Here is a 12,944-nt window from a genome sequence, read left to right as displayed (position 1 = left end):
CCCGGGTTCAATTACCAGCATCCCATATGGTCCCCTGAGCATCGCTAGGGGTAATTCCTGAGTGCAAAGCCAGGAGTAACCCCTGTGCATCACCTGGTGTGACGATGCAAAAGTACAAAATTATACAAAAAAAGTAGTACAAAATTGACTCTTGACTGATCACACAGGTTTTTTCAGTCAGTCACTCATAATATTTATATTTAAAAATTGCCTCCCTTGGGGGGGGGGCACTGTTCTTATTGCCTGTAGGGCTTTGAGACACACTGGGTTCTACCACCTCACCATTTGGTTGGCAGTGAAGAGGCTGCCTTTAAGTCTGTAGCCCACTCCCTAAAGGAAATCCCTTTGTCCTGCTTCATCACAGCGGCTCTCTGGTCAGGGATACTGCTTTTCTGCTTCACTGCCCCCGCTGCTCGCTGCCGCCGCCATGGAGGCCCTCAACATCATGGAAGAGAACCCTGGTAAGGTCGCCCAGGAAGGCAGGCTGGGGCACAGCTGGTGGGGACCACGCAACTCACCACCTTCGGGGCGGGGGGGATTTATTTATCAGCAGAATTTATTTACAAGATAGAACTGGCTCTGAATTCTGTTTTCTGCCTTTTCGAGGGAGAGTGGCAAGAACTTGCTGCCTCAAGGATGTGATTTAGGGCTTCTGTCTTTTAAGGCTGGAGAGACTGGTGCCCTTATGAGAGAGATAAGAGGCAGGAGGGGTCAGCTCTGGGCCCCGCTGCTTCCTCCGTATAGAGCAGCTGGTCATCATTTGTTCTTTGATGACTTTCAGAGAAGCTAGCACAGAGTGACCCTGGTTCTGCGTAACTCAGTTACCCTATGCCTTTGACCCATCATTTGGCTCTGAGGCCAAACCTGCTTTGCCAGTAAAGGTGTTACTTAATGAACATAGCTAACTCAATTTAGAATGTGACTTTTGAATGGCATGGCATCTCTTCACCAACCTTAAACAGAAATGGAAGACTGGAGGGTCTTTCCTGATACTTTAAAATTTCCTTCTCCCTCCCTTTTAGCTGCTTGAGCAGGTGTGAGTGCCAGCCACACCTAGGCTCAAAGGCTTGCCAGATAAGTAACCGTTGTACCCTGAACTGTCTCTCCAGCCCCTGTATCTGAATTTTCAGCATTTGTTTTAACCCTAGGGAAGGAGATTTGTGTAGACTCTCAGGCTTTCTGGACAGATGGCTAGGCATGCCTCATCCTGCTCAGATAGTTTAGTTTTGACTTTTTCTTACATGAAAGGAAAGATCATGAATATTACCCTACCACATGGTCAGTTTTTTGTTATTTTTCACCAAATTGCTTAGGGCCCAGAAATAAGTAATATATTCCCTTTAATTTCATTTCTTTATAAACTTCTGAAAGAAAGAAGAGACTTTTTTTTTTTTATGGAAAATCTCTTGCCAGGTTTTGCTGATAGTGTGTCCCTCTGTGAGCTACATCGTCTCATTGTTGTCCTCAGTATGTGAAAGGATTTGCAGCCTTTTTTTATGTATGAACTTGAGCTAAATCTCAGAATGCTTTGAAATTGTATTCTTAGATCCTCCAAATAACATCAGCTTTTTTTTTTTTAATCAGGTATTTTTGCATTGTTGAAGGAAAAATGCAGACAAATTCACAAAGCTTTGCAGGGGTAAGTTTTTTTCAGCCAACTAACTGCCTATCTAACCTGCCACATTTGACTACTGCTGAAAAACCATGTCATCTCTCGTTTCGATGAGATTTAATAAGACATGGGTCAATTTAAGTGATCTATAAAACAAAAAACACTCAGACTGATTTGAACCAATGCACCCATTCTGTTACTTTGAAGAATTATGACTTCTTTTGAAAATGAACTAAACTCTTGAATAAAATATTGTCAGTACAGAAGATACAAAGATTGAAAAACAAATAGCCCAGCATGATGCCACTGTGAATAAATGTGGAAGAATTGCTTACTCTAAATCAACAGATGTATAAGTGAGAATGTTTATAAAATACTAAGGATAGTATTTTATGAAATCAGAATATTTGAGTTCATACTTTTCACATTACTTCTTAGGAATGATTGCTTGTTTAAAATCAGTCCAGGAGCATTGAAGTTGTCCTGTTCTCACAGCCCTGTGGGGCTTGTGAAGGACCCTCTGGAACTAAGGGGACAGTGGAGTCGCTGCCCTCTGCAGGCAGACGTGGCCTTAGAGGAAAGGATTGTACACAGCCTGCTGGGGCGGGGTTTATTTTTATTTTGTGGAATTTGCTTGTTTCTTCACCATTCCTAAGGTGAGTTACCTTTTGGTCAAGAAAGTTCTCTCTAGTGCCTGTTTTGGAAACAAAAGAATTTTATAACCAAAAAGAAGAAAAAAATGATACTGAGATAAGTGAATAGATCACAGCTGTTCCAGGTCACCTAGAGGCGAAAATAAAGGTCTGGGTGTGTCTCCATGGCAATACAGAAGTTTTTGCATGATTTATGTGAGATATTATCGTACTGGGTCTAGTACTTGGTTTCTGAAATATTAATATACTGGCATTTCTGACACATCGCTGCCACTGAATTGTCGGCACCAGCTTCAGATGTTCTTCATTCTGACTGGGGGTGTCTAGTCCTCTCATTTCTCTGCTCCTTCATCCTGACCTCCTTCCCACACCCCCTTGTAGCTGATCCCCTGCCCAGTGCTATTACCTGGGAACACCCAGTTTTCCTGCTTTGTGGAGCGTCTGTGTCAGACCAGATGTGGTTCTTCCTCTTAGCAGGACCTCTTCCGTAAAGATGATCTTGGCTGGAACCTTCCGGTTGGGCATAGACTGTGATCTTCTCTGACTTAGGGTCTGTTTCTTTCTTTCCCACTGTTAGAGTTTTCTGTGCTTTTTTTTTTTTTCACTTTCTAACTGGTACATTCTTTTCTTTAGCTTGTTTTTTTTAATCCATTTTTTTCTTCCATTGGTTTTTGTCCTTTTCTACTTAAATTTTCCATTGAATTGTATTCTTTCTCTTCATTTTTTTTGTTTGAACTGTTTTATTTCTTACTCTCCAGTTAATAACTTAATAAGCATTTTGACAATAATATTTATTGTGTAGTTCTAAATTTTTTGTGTGATGCTCCTGTCTTTGAGGTTGATTTTTGGGAGAGAGGGTCGGCAGTTTGCTAGTTTGTTATCCTGCTGGAAACTTGAAGAGTGCCCAGCACTAAGTTACTTTTGCCCAGTCTCTCCTATACTGTAATCACAACAGCGGCCATGTCTCAGTTATTGGTTGTTCCATCCCTGGGACCTTGCCAGGACTTGCTGTCTGCCCATTGGGATATTTTGGGCAAACAGCAAGCACTGTAATCAAGCAGTCCTAGGCTTTCCACATTTTTTCCTTTCTAAAATAAATAAAAAGTGCCTCTAAAAACTTTACAACTTCTCAGTTTCTAAATTTGAGCTCTGATTGTGTGTTCATTTGGTTTCATTGTAAACATTCACCATCCAAACAGTGGGGGTAGGATGCGGAGCATCATTTTTGGTTTTCTTCCTTCTCCCAGCCAGCCTGTGAGATGGCCTGTCTGACCAGAACACAGCCCTAGTTGGGCTACAGGTACCTTTCTGCATCTTAGAGAAGCTCTCTCCTGAGACAGACAGCATGACCTGAAAAATATCTGACTTGTAACACTTTCAAAATTCACCTAGGTAATGGGTATTTTCATTTTGTTTGCTGGTTTTTGTTTGCTGGGGAGCGGGGTGGTGTCAGACTTCACACCCAGGCCTTGGGCATTCAGAGCCTGCTTTCAGCTGCTGAGGTACCTCGGCCCTGGGCACGGATTTGGAAGGCATGCGGCTTGGCTTCTGCATTAGTGAAAGAACTAACTAGACTTTTCCCCACATTTCGAAAGCCTAGATATGAAGATTTCATGATTCAGATCTACAGCCTGTTTCATCTGGTTTGCTTTGCTTTACTTTGGTCTTGGAGCCACCCTGGGCAGGGCTCAGGGCTTAGTCCTGGCTCTGCACTGGTGGCCTTAGGGGACCATGTTGGGTGCTGAGGACTGAACCCAGGTGGGCTGCCTGCAAGGCAAGCTCCCCACTGTACTATCACTCTGGGCCCTTGCAGCCTGTTTTTACAGGAGAACTTTGCATGCTGTATTACATTTAAAGAAAGACAAGCATTATTAATGTCGTGGGGGATTCAGAGGTGAAAGAACTGCTTCTGGCACCCAACATGTATAGCACACAGCGCTAATTCCGTTGGAATTTGTTGAAAGATCAAACACACTAGAGATGCTCTTGAATGCTCCTATCATTCCACAGAGAAGGAAATCTTTGTAGGTGAAACGGAGTAAGCAAAAGCAGTCTGAAATGTGTAGACTGATTTCAGATAGGCACCTGTTATTGATGCTGCAGGAGTTTCTCAGCCCTTCTCCTTCTGTGGCCCCTTCTGCCCTTGTTTTCCTGTGCCACCTTTACCCTCCACCCCTTCCTACCGATTGACACCCTAGCCTTAAGCCTTTGCACCCATTTTTGCAGTTCTCATCTCTGGCCATCTTGGAATACCCGCAAGGCCCGCAGTTATGAAGCACTTTTAGAAATTAAGTATGATGATGATGAGGATAATGATGGTGGTGGTGGTGGTGTTGATAGGCTAAATGACCTGGTTTTGGAGTGGGAGCACACACCCCTTGGCTGTACTCAGGGTTAACTCCTGGCTCTTACCTCTGGAATCACTCCTGGTGGGACTTAGGGGACCATGTTGGGGTATCAGGGATCAAACCTGCTTCAGCCATGTGCAAGTACTCTGCCTGCTGTACTTTCTCTCCAACCCCTAAAATGGGATTTTAAATAAACTATTATATGACTTAATAGTTCTCTTGGCATCTATAATGGCCATTTGAAAATACAGGATTATTTTCCTGTAAAAATAATTTATTATTTCCTTAAAATAGTCTATTTCTTCGTAGCAGGTTTCTGTGCTATCTATCCCATGAAAGAAAAAAATATGGTAATTCAAGCAATTTTTTTTTTACTTTTTGGGTCACACCCGGCAATGCAAAGGGATTACCTCCTGGCTTTGCACTCAGGAGTTACTCCTGGCAATGCTCAGGAGACCATATGGGATGCTGGGAATCGAACCCTGGTCGGCCGCGTGCAAGGCAAACGCCCTACCCGCTGTGCTATTGCTCCAGCCCCTCAAGCAATTTTTTTTTAATTATACATATAAGAAGGAAACTTCAATTGAGACATATTGCTTATCTTAAAAAAAACAATTGTTTTGTTTCTGTGCAACACCCAGCTGTGTGGGATCAAGGATCACTCCTGGCAGGGCTCAGGAGACCAGATAGGGTGCTGAGGATCAAGCCTAGGCAGTTGGCCACAGGCCATCTCGGGCCCCTAAATTTTTTTTATAATGACAAATTCCTGTAAAGGTAGGTAATAAGGAAAGAAAATTTAAGAATAGTTTAAAGGTTTTTGGGGTTATTTTGGGGGGCGAGGGGGTCACACTCGGCGATGCATAGGGGTTATGCTCCTGGCGGTGCAAGGGGACCATATGGGATGCTGGGAATCAAACCCGGATTGGCCATGTGCAAGGCAAACTCCCTACCCACTGTGCTATTGCTCCAGCCCCAGTAGTTTTAAAGAAAGTTTTAAAGAAAAGGCAACAGCAAGAAAACAGATTGTGATAAGGAGATTGTGAAGGTTACGAAGGAAGTGATAGAAGATTGATGTGGGGAGTAGAGCAGACAGAAAGTGGGGACAGTGTGGGCAGGTATCAGTGCCCGACATTGTCTGCCTGAAGCCTAAGCACAGTGCCAGGGGACCCCTCCCAGGAGCTAGCCATGGGCGTGTGGTAGATGGGCAGAAGGAAGCAGAGGGTCTTTGAGGAGGTGAGAGAACAGGGCCTGCAGCCCTCTGGGTGTGACACCAGAGGTGACTATGTGTCCTGTGAAATGTAACCCCTGGGGTATTTCCCAGGACAACAAGGCATGCACACACACATGCACATACACATAAAGAGTGTGGTTTTCCAGGTGCAGGGCACTGCCTGAAGTATGTGTTTCCTTCCTTTGTTCGAATTGAAGTCAACCCTGTTCTGTGGTGAGGGTGGGGTTGAAGGTGCACAGCCTGTGGGCAGCCGTGGGCTGGCGGGAGGTGTCGAGCACGGACCCATCTGTGCTGTGCTTCTTTTCCCCAGAGTGTCCGGACTGAAGGTGGTGGGGGAGCCATTCTCGCCTGCCTTTCACCTGCAGCTGCAGGAGAGCACTGGCTCTCGGGAGAAAGATGTCCGGCTTTTGCAGGAGATTGTCAGTCAGGTGAGTTGCCAGTGTGCGTGGCTTTGTAAAAAACTCCGTGTCCCAAGAATCAGTGTCAGGGGAGTTGGGGGCCACCCTCACCTGTTTTACTCTGGCCCTGCCCTGTGATGGGTCTCACCCAGCTATGAGGAAACCGGGTGGCTCTGGAAAGCGTCTGTCTGGAATCCTAGCAGCAGGCATGGTGGCGGCTCAGTCTGTTAGAATCCCGCATCCCAGTGGTTGACCTCAGTGCTTTCCTCCAGTGGGAACCACAGGAAGGAAGCGCAAGGCAGGAGAAAAGCCAGTGGCAGAAAGTGTCTCTATAGTTGGCTCCTCTCCAACACGGTGAGACACAGGTCATTGTTAGCCCAGCGATTGCATGGGCCACATTGAGGGGAATATCAGTAGCTGAAGTCACAGCCGAGCTGTTTGCTGCACCTGATGCTGATGCCACAGTGCCGCCTGGCCGCCTCCTGTGTAGGCTCAGCCTGCAGACCCTCGACTCTGCTGCATGTTTCCCAGAGCCCCTCGTGAGAGCTCCCTCTCAGGCCCCCAACCCTTCTCCCTGCAGGACAGCAGGTAAAGGCGTACCTGCTGCTCTGTGCCCAGGGGCCTTGAAAGGCGTGGAAGGGAAAGGAACTGACTCTGGGGGCGCTGTGCACAGATCCCCGGGCCCTCTGCACACTCCGACCCCACACACCAGCTCCAGGCCACTGGGAGCTTAGGCTGTTGGCTCACACCCAGAGGCGCTGGAGGGGCAGGGAGCCAGGCCCGACCTGGAAATGGTGTTCATAGGAAAAAGCCATGTCTTCATTCTTCATTTGTGGAGGGACCATTTCCAGCCTCGGAGTCTTTGGCCCACGCCCCTTTTCTTTGTCAGTATTTGAGGTAGGTGGAAGAGTCATGGGTCCAAAATTGTTGAAGTGGAGGTTTTGCCAATCTCCTTTGTTAACTTGCTCAACAAAGCACTTGACAAACTGTTAAATGGTATGTAGCACTGTACCACTGGCATCCCATTGTTCATCGATTTGCTCAAGTAGGCACCAGTAACGTTCTCCATTGTGAGACTTGTTACTGTTTTTGGCATATCAAATACACCACGGGTAGCTTGCCAGGCTCTGCCATGCGGGCGAGATACTCTTGGTAGCTTGCTGGGCTCTCCGAGAGGGATGGAAGAATTGAACCCGGGTCAGCCACGTGCATGGCAAACGCCCTACCCACTGTGCTATCGCTCCAGTCATGGCCCCAAAACTCAACCTTTAAAAGCCAGGGGCGAAAGAGTCAGTTTAGGGCTAAGGTGTCTTTGCCTTGCATTCAGCCTGAGCATCTCAACCCCTGGTACCACGGGGTAGCCTTGGAGGGCCCAAGCATGGGCACTGCCAGGTGTGAGCAGCTCAACATCCCTGGGCCCTTTTGTGGGGACAAAATGGAGCTGGAGCACTCCACCTGGGAGTTGTCCTCACGCCTTCAGTCCGGTGGTACACAGTCTACTACAATCTCCACATCCCAGTTTAGAGTTTTGATTCCTTTCACTTGATCTTTCAATTCATCTTTGAATTTTGGGGGGGTTTTGAACTACAACCAGCAGTGCTCAGGGCTTACTCCTGGCTGTGCACTTGGATCACTTCTGCCAGGACTTAGGTAAACATAAGGGGTCCCAATGACCGAGCCCAGGTTGGCCATGCTCAAGGCAAACCCTCTACCCACTGTGTTATCACTTGGGACCATTGCATTTGTTTTAAAGGCCTTTCTTTCTTCCTCTCTCCCTCTGTCACTTTACTCTGTCTTCTCTCCCCCTTCCTGTTTCCTAAACAGAAGTATTTTGCTTTCAAAAATATTTGGAAGTACAGAATTGAGTGATTTTTTTTTTTTTTAATCACTAGTTCCAAAGAAACTCTTGTAACCTATTACTTTGATTTGTTAGAATCTCTTAATTTGGGTACTGACTTTGGACTTCGTGTGTGTGTGAGGGGGGGGGCGGCGCACTGACTGGTGGTTCTTGCATGGTTGCACTGTGAGATAATGCCCCAGACCTCCTGTGCCCAGATGTCTCCTGTGGGGGTCTGAGACATTGTCAGTGTGGGGAACATGTGAATTCTCCTTGAGTTGGTTCTTGGTGGCATGGCTCCTAAGTCCAGCTCTTGGTTACACACACAGCTTCGCCCACAGTGTTCCCAGTACCCTAACTGCTTCGTGTGGTGAAAGCAGCTTCGTGTGGTTCATGTAAAGTCCATGTCAGGTCACCGCCTCTCAGCACAGTGCCCGTGAGCTCATGACACCACACCCGACTCTGTGGAAGAGCGGCCTGTGGCATTGCCGTGGTTTCTTGTCTGTGAGGAGGAGGAGCAGTGGATCTGCATGGTCCTTGGGCCTCCCGCCCCTGGGCTTCTCTCCATGTCTCTAATGCATTTGCCATGCGTTTCATTTCTTCACACAGTGCATGAACAGAAGCCTTGCTCTAACACAGGCCCGCTACTTGGAGAAAGAAGAGAAGTGCCTCCCACCCCCCAGGTTGGTGGCATTCAGACAGGGCGTCACTGTGAGCTCGCTTGCCGGGACCTCTGTAGGAAACGTGCTCATTTGACTGTCTCTCCAAAGTCTGTCACAGAATATAGAACACAGTGTAGGCCACCTTGAGTCCTCAGGCAGAACTGTGGGGCCCCCTCTCTGCAGAGTCGCTCTGCATGGAGCCCCAGGCACATGCAGGGCACTGAGAAGGCCCCTGGGTTGAGCAGTGAGCCAGCACAGTACTGCCAGGGTGCCAGCCAGCTGACTCTCCCGCCTGCTCTCCTCTACCCACTAGTTTCTCTCTGCTGTCCATACTGCAGGACAGAACTCAGTACATGCGTGTCTTAGAGCAGGTACTGAGGGTGAGGAAATGCCATCACGCCTGGTCTCTGTGCTGGCAGTGGGAGTGGCTCCTGGCTTTTGGCCACGCTCAGCAGTGCCTAGGGGCTCGAGAGTTGCCACAAAGACTGGACCTTGGTGTCCAGGAAGCCTGCACTTAGCCCCTCCAGCTCTCAGCTCCAGGCTGCTCTTGTACCTACAGCTGGACACATGAAGATAACTCCTTGGCCAGGAAGTGTTAGTATGCAGCAGCTTGAATAGTGTCCAGATGCTGTAAGGGCCTGGTATGTGGCTAGTACAGTAGGTTCTTGAAGTGACATTGCCCCGGGCTCCCTGCACAGGCGCTGCCCAGTCACTCTGACCAGCTCACAGGTAAGTGGGCCAGGCCGGGAGGCGCAGAGTAGAAAGAGCAAGTGGGCAGGCAGCCGTGCTCCCTGAGGGCTGGCCTGGGAGGAGTGGTGACGGGCTGGTGACCTCCTGTTTCCTCTGTTGCTTCTCAGCATTAGAGTTGTGGTCACAGTAGAGCAGACCGAGGAGGAGCTGGAGACTGCTGCAGCCACCATCAAGGAGGTGGCCCGGGCAGTGCTGCTTTAGTGACGTCTCAGGCCTAGGACCGCCCCCGGGCCACCCAGTCTCGGCTCAATGTCACCGTGGAGCAACCATGAAGGTTCTGTGGGAGTCTGGGCAGGCACAGAGGCGGGAACGTGGACTCTTCGGACCTAGAGGATGGGCGATTCCAGGAACTGAAAATGGACCGGAAGGCCCGGGAACTGATTTCTTGAAGAGGAAAACTGATGCGTGCAGAAAACCAAAATTTAAATTGTGCTATTTAGTACTGTTTAAACGTTTCATTGTGCTAGTGTTTCATATTGGATGATGATGTTGTTCAACAGTGGAGCTTCTGTTGATCTCCTAATGGTGAAGATGCTACAAGCAGCCCTTAGGGTTTCATAGGAAAATGTCTTTGCAACATCAGAGCTAAGAGGAAACACGTACACAGACAGCAGAAAATGTATAAATTCCAAATATCTTGAAGGTAATTCAATCACTTTAGTCACATACTTTCAGTCTTTATCATGTGAAGCTTGGTAACTAATATAAAGAATACTTTTTGTGTGATTATTATAAATTTTCATTATAATATATTTGAATTCTATGATATATAGAATTTTTGTATACTCTAAATATTGCTGTTGTACCATTTCTAACAGCTGGTCTTAGCATCCCTAACTGGAGACTAGTCATTTGCTTCCTAAGTGAGCAATAATTTAAATCAGATACTATTTTATTTTAATATAAATGATCATTACATTTTATTATGTATTGACTTCTAATCTGTTTCAGAAAGAGGGATATTGTGGGATGATCTTAAAGTATAACTATGTCTGTGATATTTTAGAACATCGTGAATGTATACCTATTTTGGATAGTGGGTTTGCCAAGGGGCATAAATATATATATTTATATATATGTATATATATGTGTGTGTGCATATCTATATGTATATATATATATACAGGCTTTTTCTAAATAAAGAAAATGAGACTTTTTTCCTTTCCAGCTTATAAATCCCAAATATCTAAAAAAAGATGTGAAAGACTGAAACAGAACATTTTTCAGCTGCGCTTTAGCGATCTGGTTATTCATTAGCAGGCACGGTTAGGCACACATGACTATGACTTGTGCCATAAGATTGAGCAAATATGTCACACCATTTTTCCTTATTAAAGGTAAAGAAATAAAATTGTTTTAAAAATAGTTATTTTATAATCTATAATATTAACAAATAGTCTTCAATATCTTTTGTAAAGTTTTTTAACATCTGGTTTCTATTTTGCTTGAGGTGTTTCCTGCACACGTGCCTTGTGGTCACGCCTTCAGGACCACAGTATGCTCTGGGGTGGGGGTGAATCTTTGCTTTTTAACGAAATAAACCTACATTCCTGATAACCAGTCTGTTCGCATAAACTCTTGGTTTTAACTTTATTTGTAAGCCTGATAAAATCTTTTCAGTGTTTGGCTTTTTGGTTTGTTTTTGTTTTTAGAAACTGTGAATATCTTAGTACCTTTCTTCAATATAATTAATGTCTGGAATTTCCTAGGTTTTTAGTGGTTGAAGCCTTGACCACTAATGATTACAAAATACCAGGTTTTTTTGTTAGTAGAAAAGGATGGCAACTTTTCAACGACTTTTGTACTTCCAACTGGCAGACTCAAGCTATATAAGAATCAAAAGTTCTCCGACGGACCAGAGAAGTGACTCAACAGGCGGCAGGTTGATCTGTAGCATTGTGTGGTCTCCCAAGCATCTCAAGGAGCTCCCGCCCCTACAGAGGGCACAGGGCCAGAGGAGCCTCTGATGCCACATGGTGTGACCCCAAGACAACTGGGGAAAGTTTCCATCCTGAAACAAACCACTGTCTTCTAGTTCATTGCGTTCTTTGTAATCAAGTCATAGGGTGACCACACTCTTCTGTGACCACTAAAAATGCTAGAGCTGATTTGTATAAAAATAAAAACTGAAGCATGTTACAAACTTGTTTTTCAGGGATAGTGCGAATTACCACAGGGCAGAAAGCAGCCATAGCCTTTTGTTCACAGCTGGGTTCCATGAGAAGGGCTTTGGGGCAAATGAAGACAGCAGATGGTTCTATAGTACTTCAAAACTCTACTCATTAGACCAGGTGCTTTTATCTCTCTTTCAGATAACATGTTTATGGAAAAAAGCAATTGAAAATTGGAACTCAGTACTGTCTTCATGAGACTTTCCCGGCAGTGGCGTGCGGACCCACTGCACCTAATAGCGGGGATGTTACCTAAAGGATAGATGTGAGCCAGGGGTCTGTTCTATTACATAAAGGGCTCAAGTAGGACAGAGCAAATGGAAACTGTAAAGGTCACTCGAAGAAGGAGAGATCCTACTGAAAATGGAGAAAGGGAAAAAAACAATACCATGTGCTTAAGGGATGTGTATTTTAGGGATGTCAGAATGAACAGGTAGTACTAGAATATTAAAAAATAAGAATACTCAAAAAATTATGGGTATAATGCTACTTAGTAAAAATACAAATCTTCCTGTTTTGGTTCCCACTGAGACCATACTTGAGGGCCCCTCCCAGTTCTGTGCTCTGGGGTCACTTCTGGTGAGCGATTGAGGTACTGAAATATCAAGAATTGAAGTGGGAGGGCTGGAGCAATAGCACAGCAGGTAGGGCGTTTGCCTTGCACTTAGCCAACCCGGGTTCGAATCCCAGCATCCCATATGGTCCCCTCAGCACCGCCAGGGATAATTCCTGAGTGCATGAGCCAGGAGTGACCCCTGTGCATTGCCGGCTGTGACCCAAAAAAAAAAAAAAAAAAATTGAAGTGGGACTGTCACATGCATGGCAAGTGCCCCAATTCTATACTAGTCTCTCCAGTCCCCTAGGTTCTTTTCTAGAAAGGGAAAATGAACAGTAAGTAAAATACTTTAACACAAAATACAATGAAATAACAGATTAAGGCCAATCATACCAATAACTAAAGCCCCCCCAAATTTTTTCAATAGGTTCAAAGTAAAACTGCTACATAAGATATGCATATAGATATATAGATAAAATTTTTTGTGTGCCTTCACTTTAATGATGGTTTTCCACTCCTCAGTAAGGAAAGCACACTTTATCCTGTCTTGGTCACACAGCACACATGGACCCACCATAGGCCCAGCCGGCATATGTGTTTTTGTTTTAGATGCCTCTTAAGAACTTCAGGTCTCACAGTGTAAACTCCTCAAAGCCAACCTGGGCACATACCACATACAGACTTTGGTGCCTTCCGAACCCTTTTGGTAAAAAGGTAAACAATTCC

The 12,944-nt window shown here is 45.7% G+C and overlaps 1 protein-coding gene across 2 annotated transcripts in view; it reads left to right on the top strand.

Moving 5' to 3' along the window:
* SPTLC1 (serine palmitoyltransferase long chain base subunit 1) overlaps nt 1–11,118 on the top strand; it is a 65,210-nt gene extending 54,092 nt beyond the window's left edge. Inside the window, exons 11-15 of one of the 2 annotated variants that reach the window (XM_055128453.1) lie at nt 365–461; nt 1,585–1,639; nt 6,155–6,272; nt 8,689–8,762; nt 9,599–11,118. In XM_055128453.1, the coding sequence (XP_054984428.1) occupies nt 365–461; nt 1,585–1,639; nt 6,155–6,272; nt 8,689–8,762; nt 9,599–9,692 (438 nt within the window). In that variant the 3' untranslated portion in view covers nt 9,693–11,118. The remainder of the gene's footprint in view (nt 1–364; nt 462–1,584; nt 1,640–6,154; nt 6,273–8,688; nt 8,763–9,598) is intronic. The other variant, XM_055128454.1, reaches the window with a different exon arrangement.
* Nucleotides 11,119–12,944: the final 1,826 nt, after the last annotated feature.

The sequence above is a fragment of the Sorex araneus genome, chromosome 2 (genome assembly GCF_027595985.1).
Source record: "Sorex araneus isolate mSorAra2 chromosome 2, mSorAra2.pri, whole genome shotgun sequence".
Classification (NCBI taxonomy): Eukaryota; Metazoa; Chordata; class Mammalia; order Eulipotyphla; family Soricidae; genus Sorex; species Sorex araneus.
Note: the sequence above shows the minus strand (reverse complement) of the source record. Positions and strands in the feature narration are given on the sequence as shown.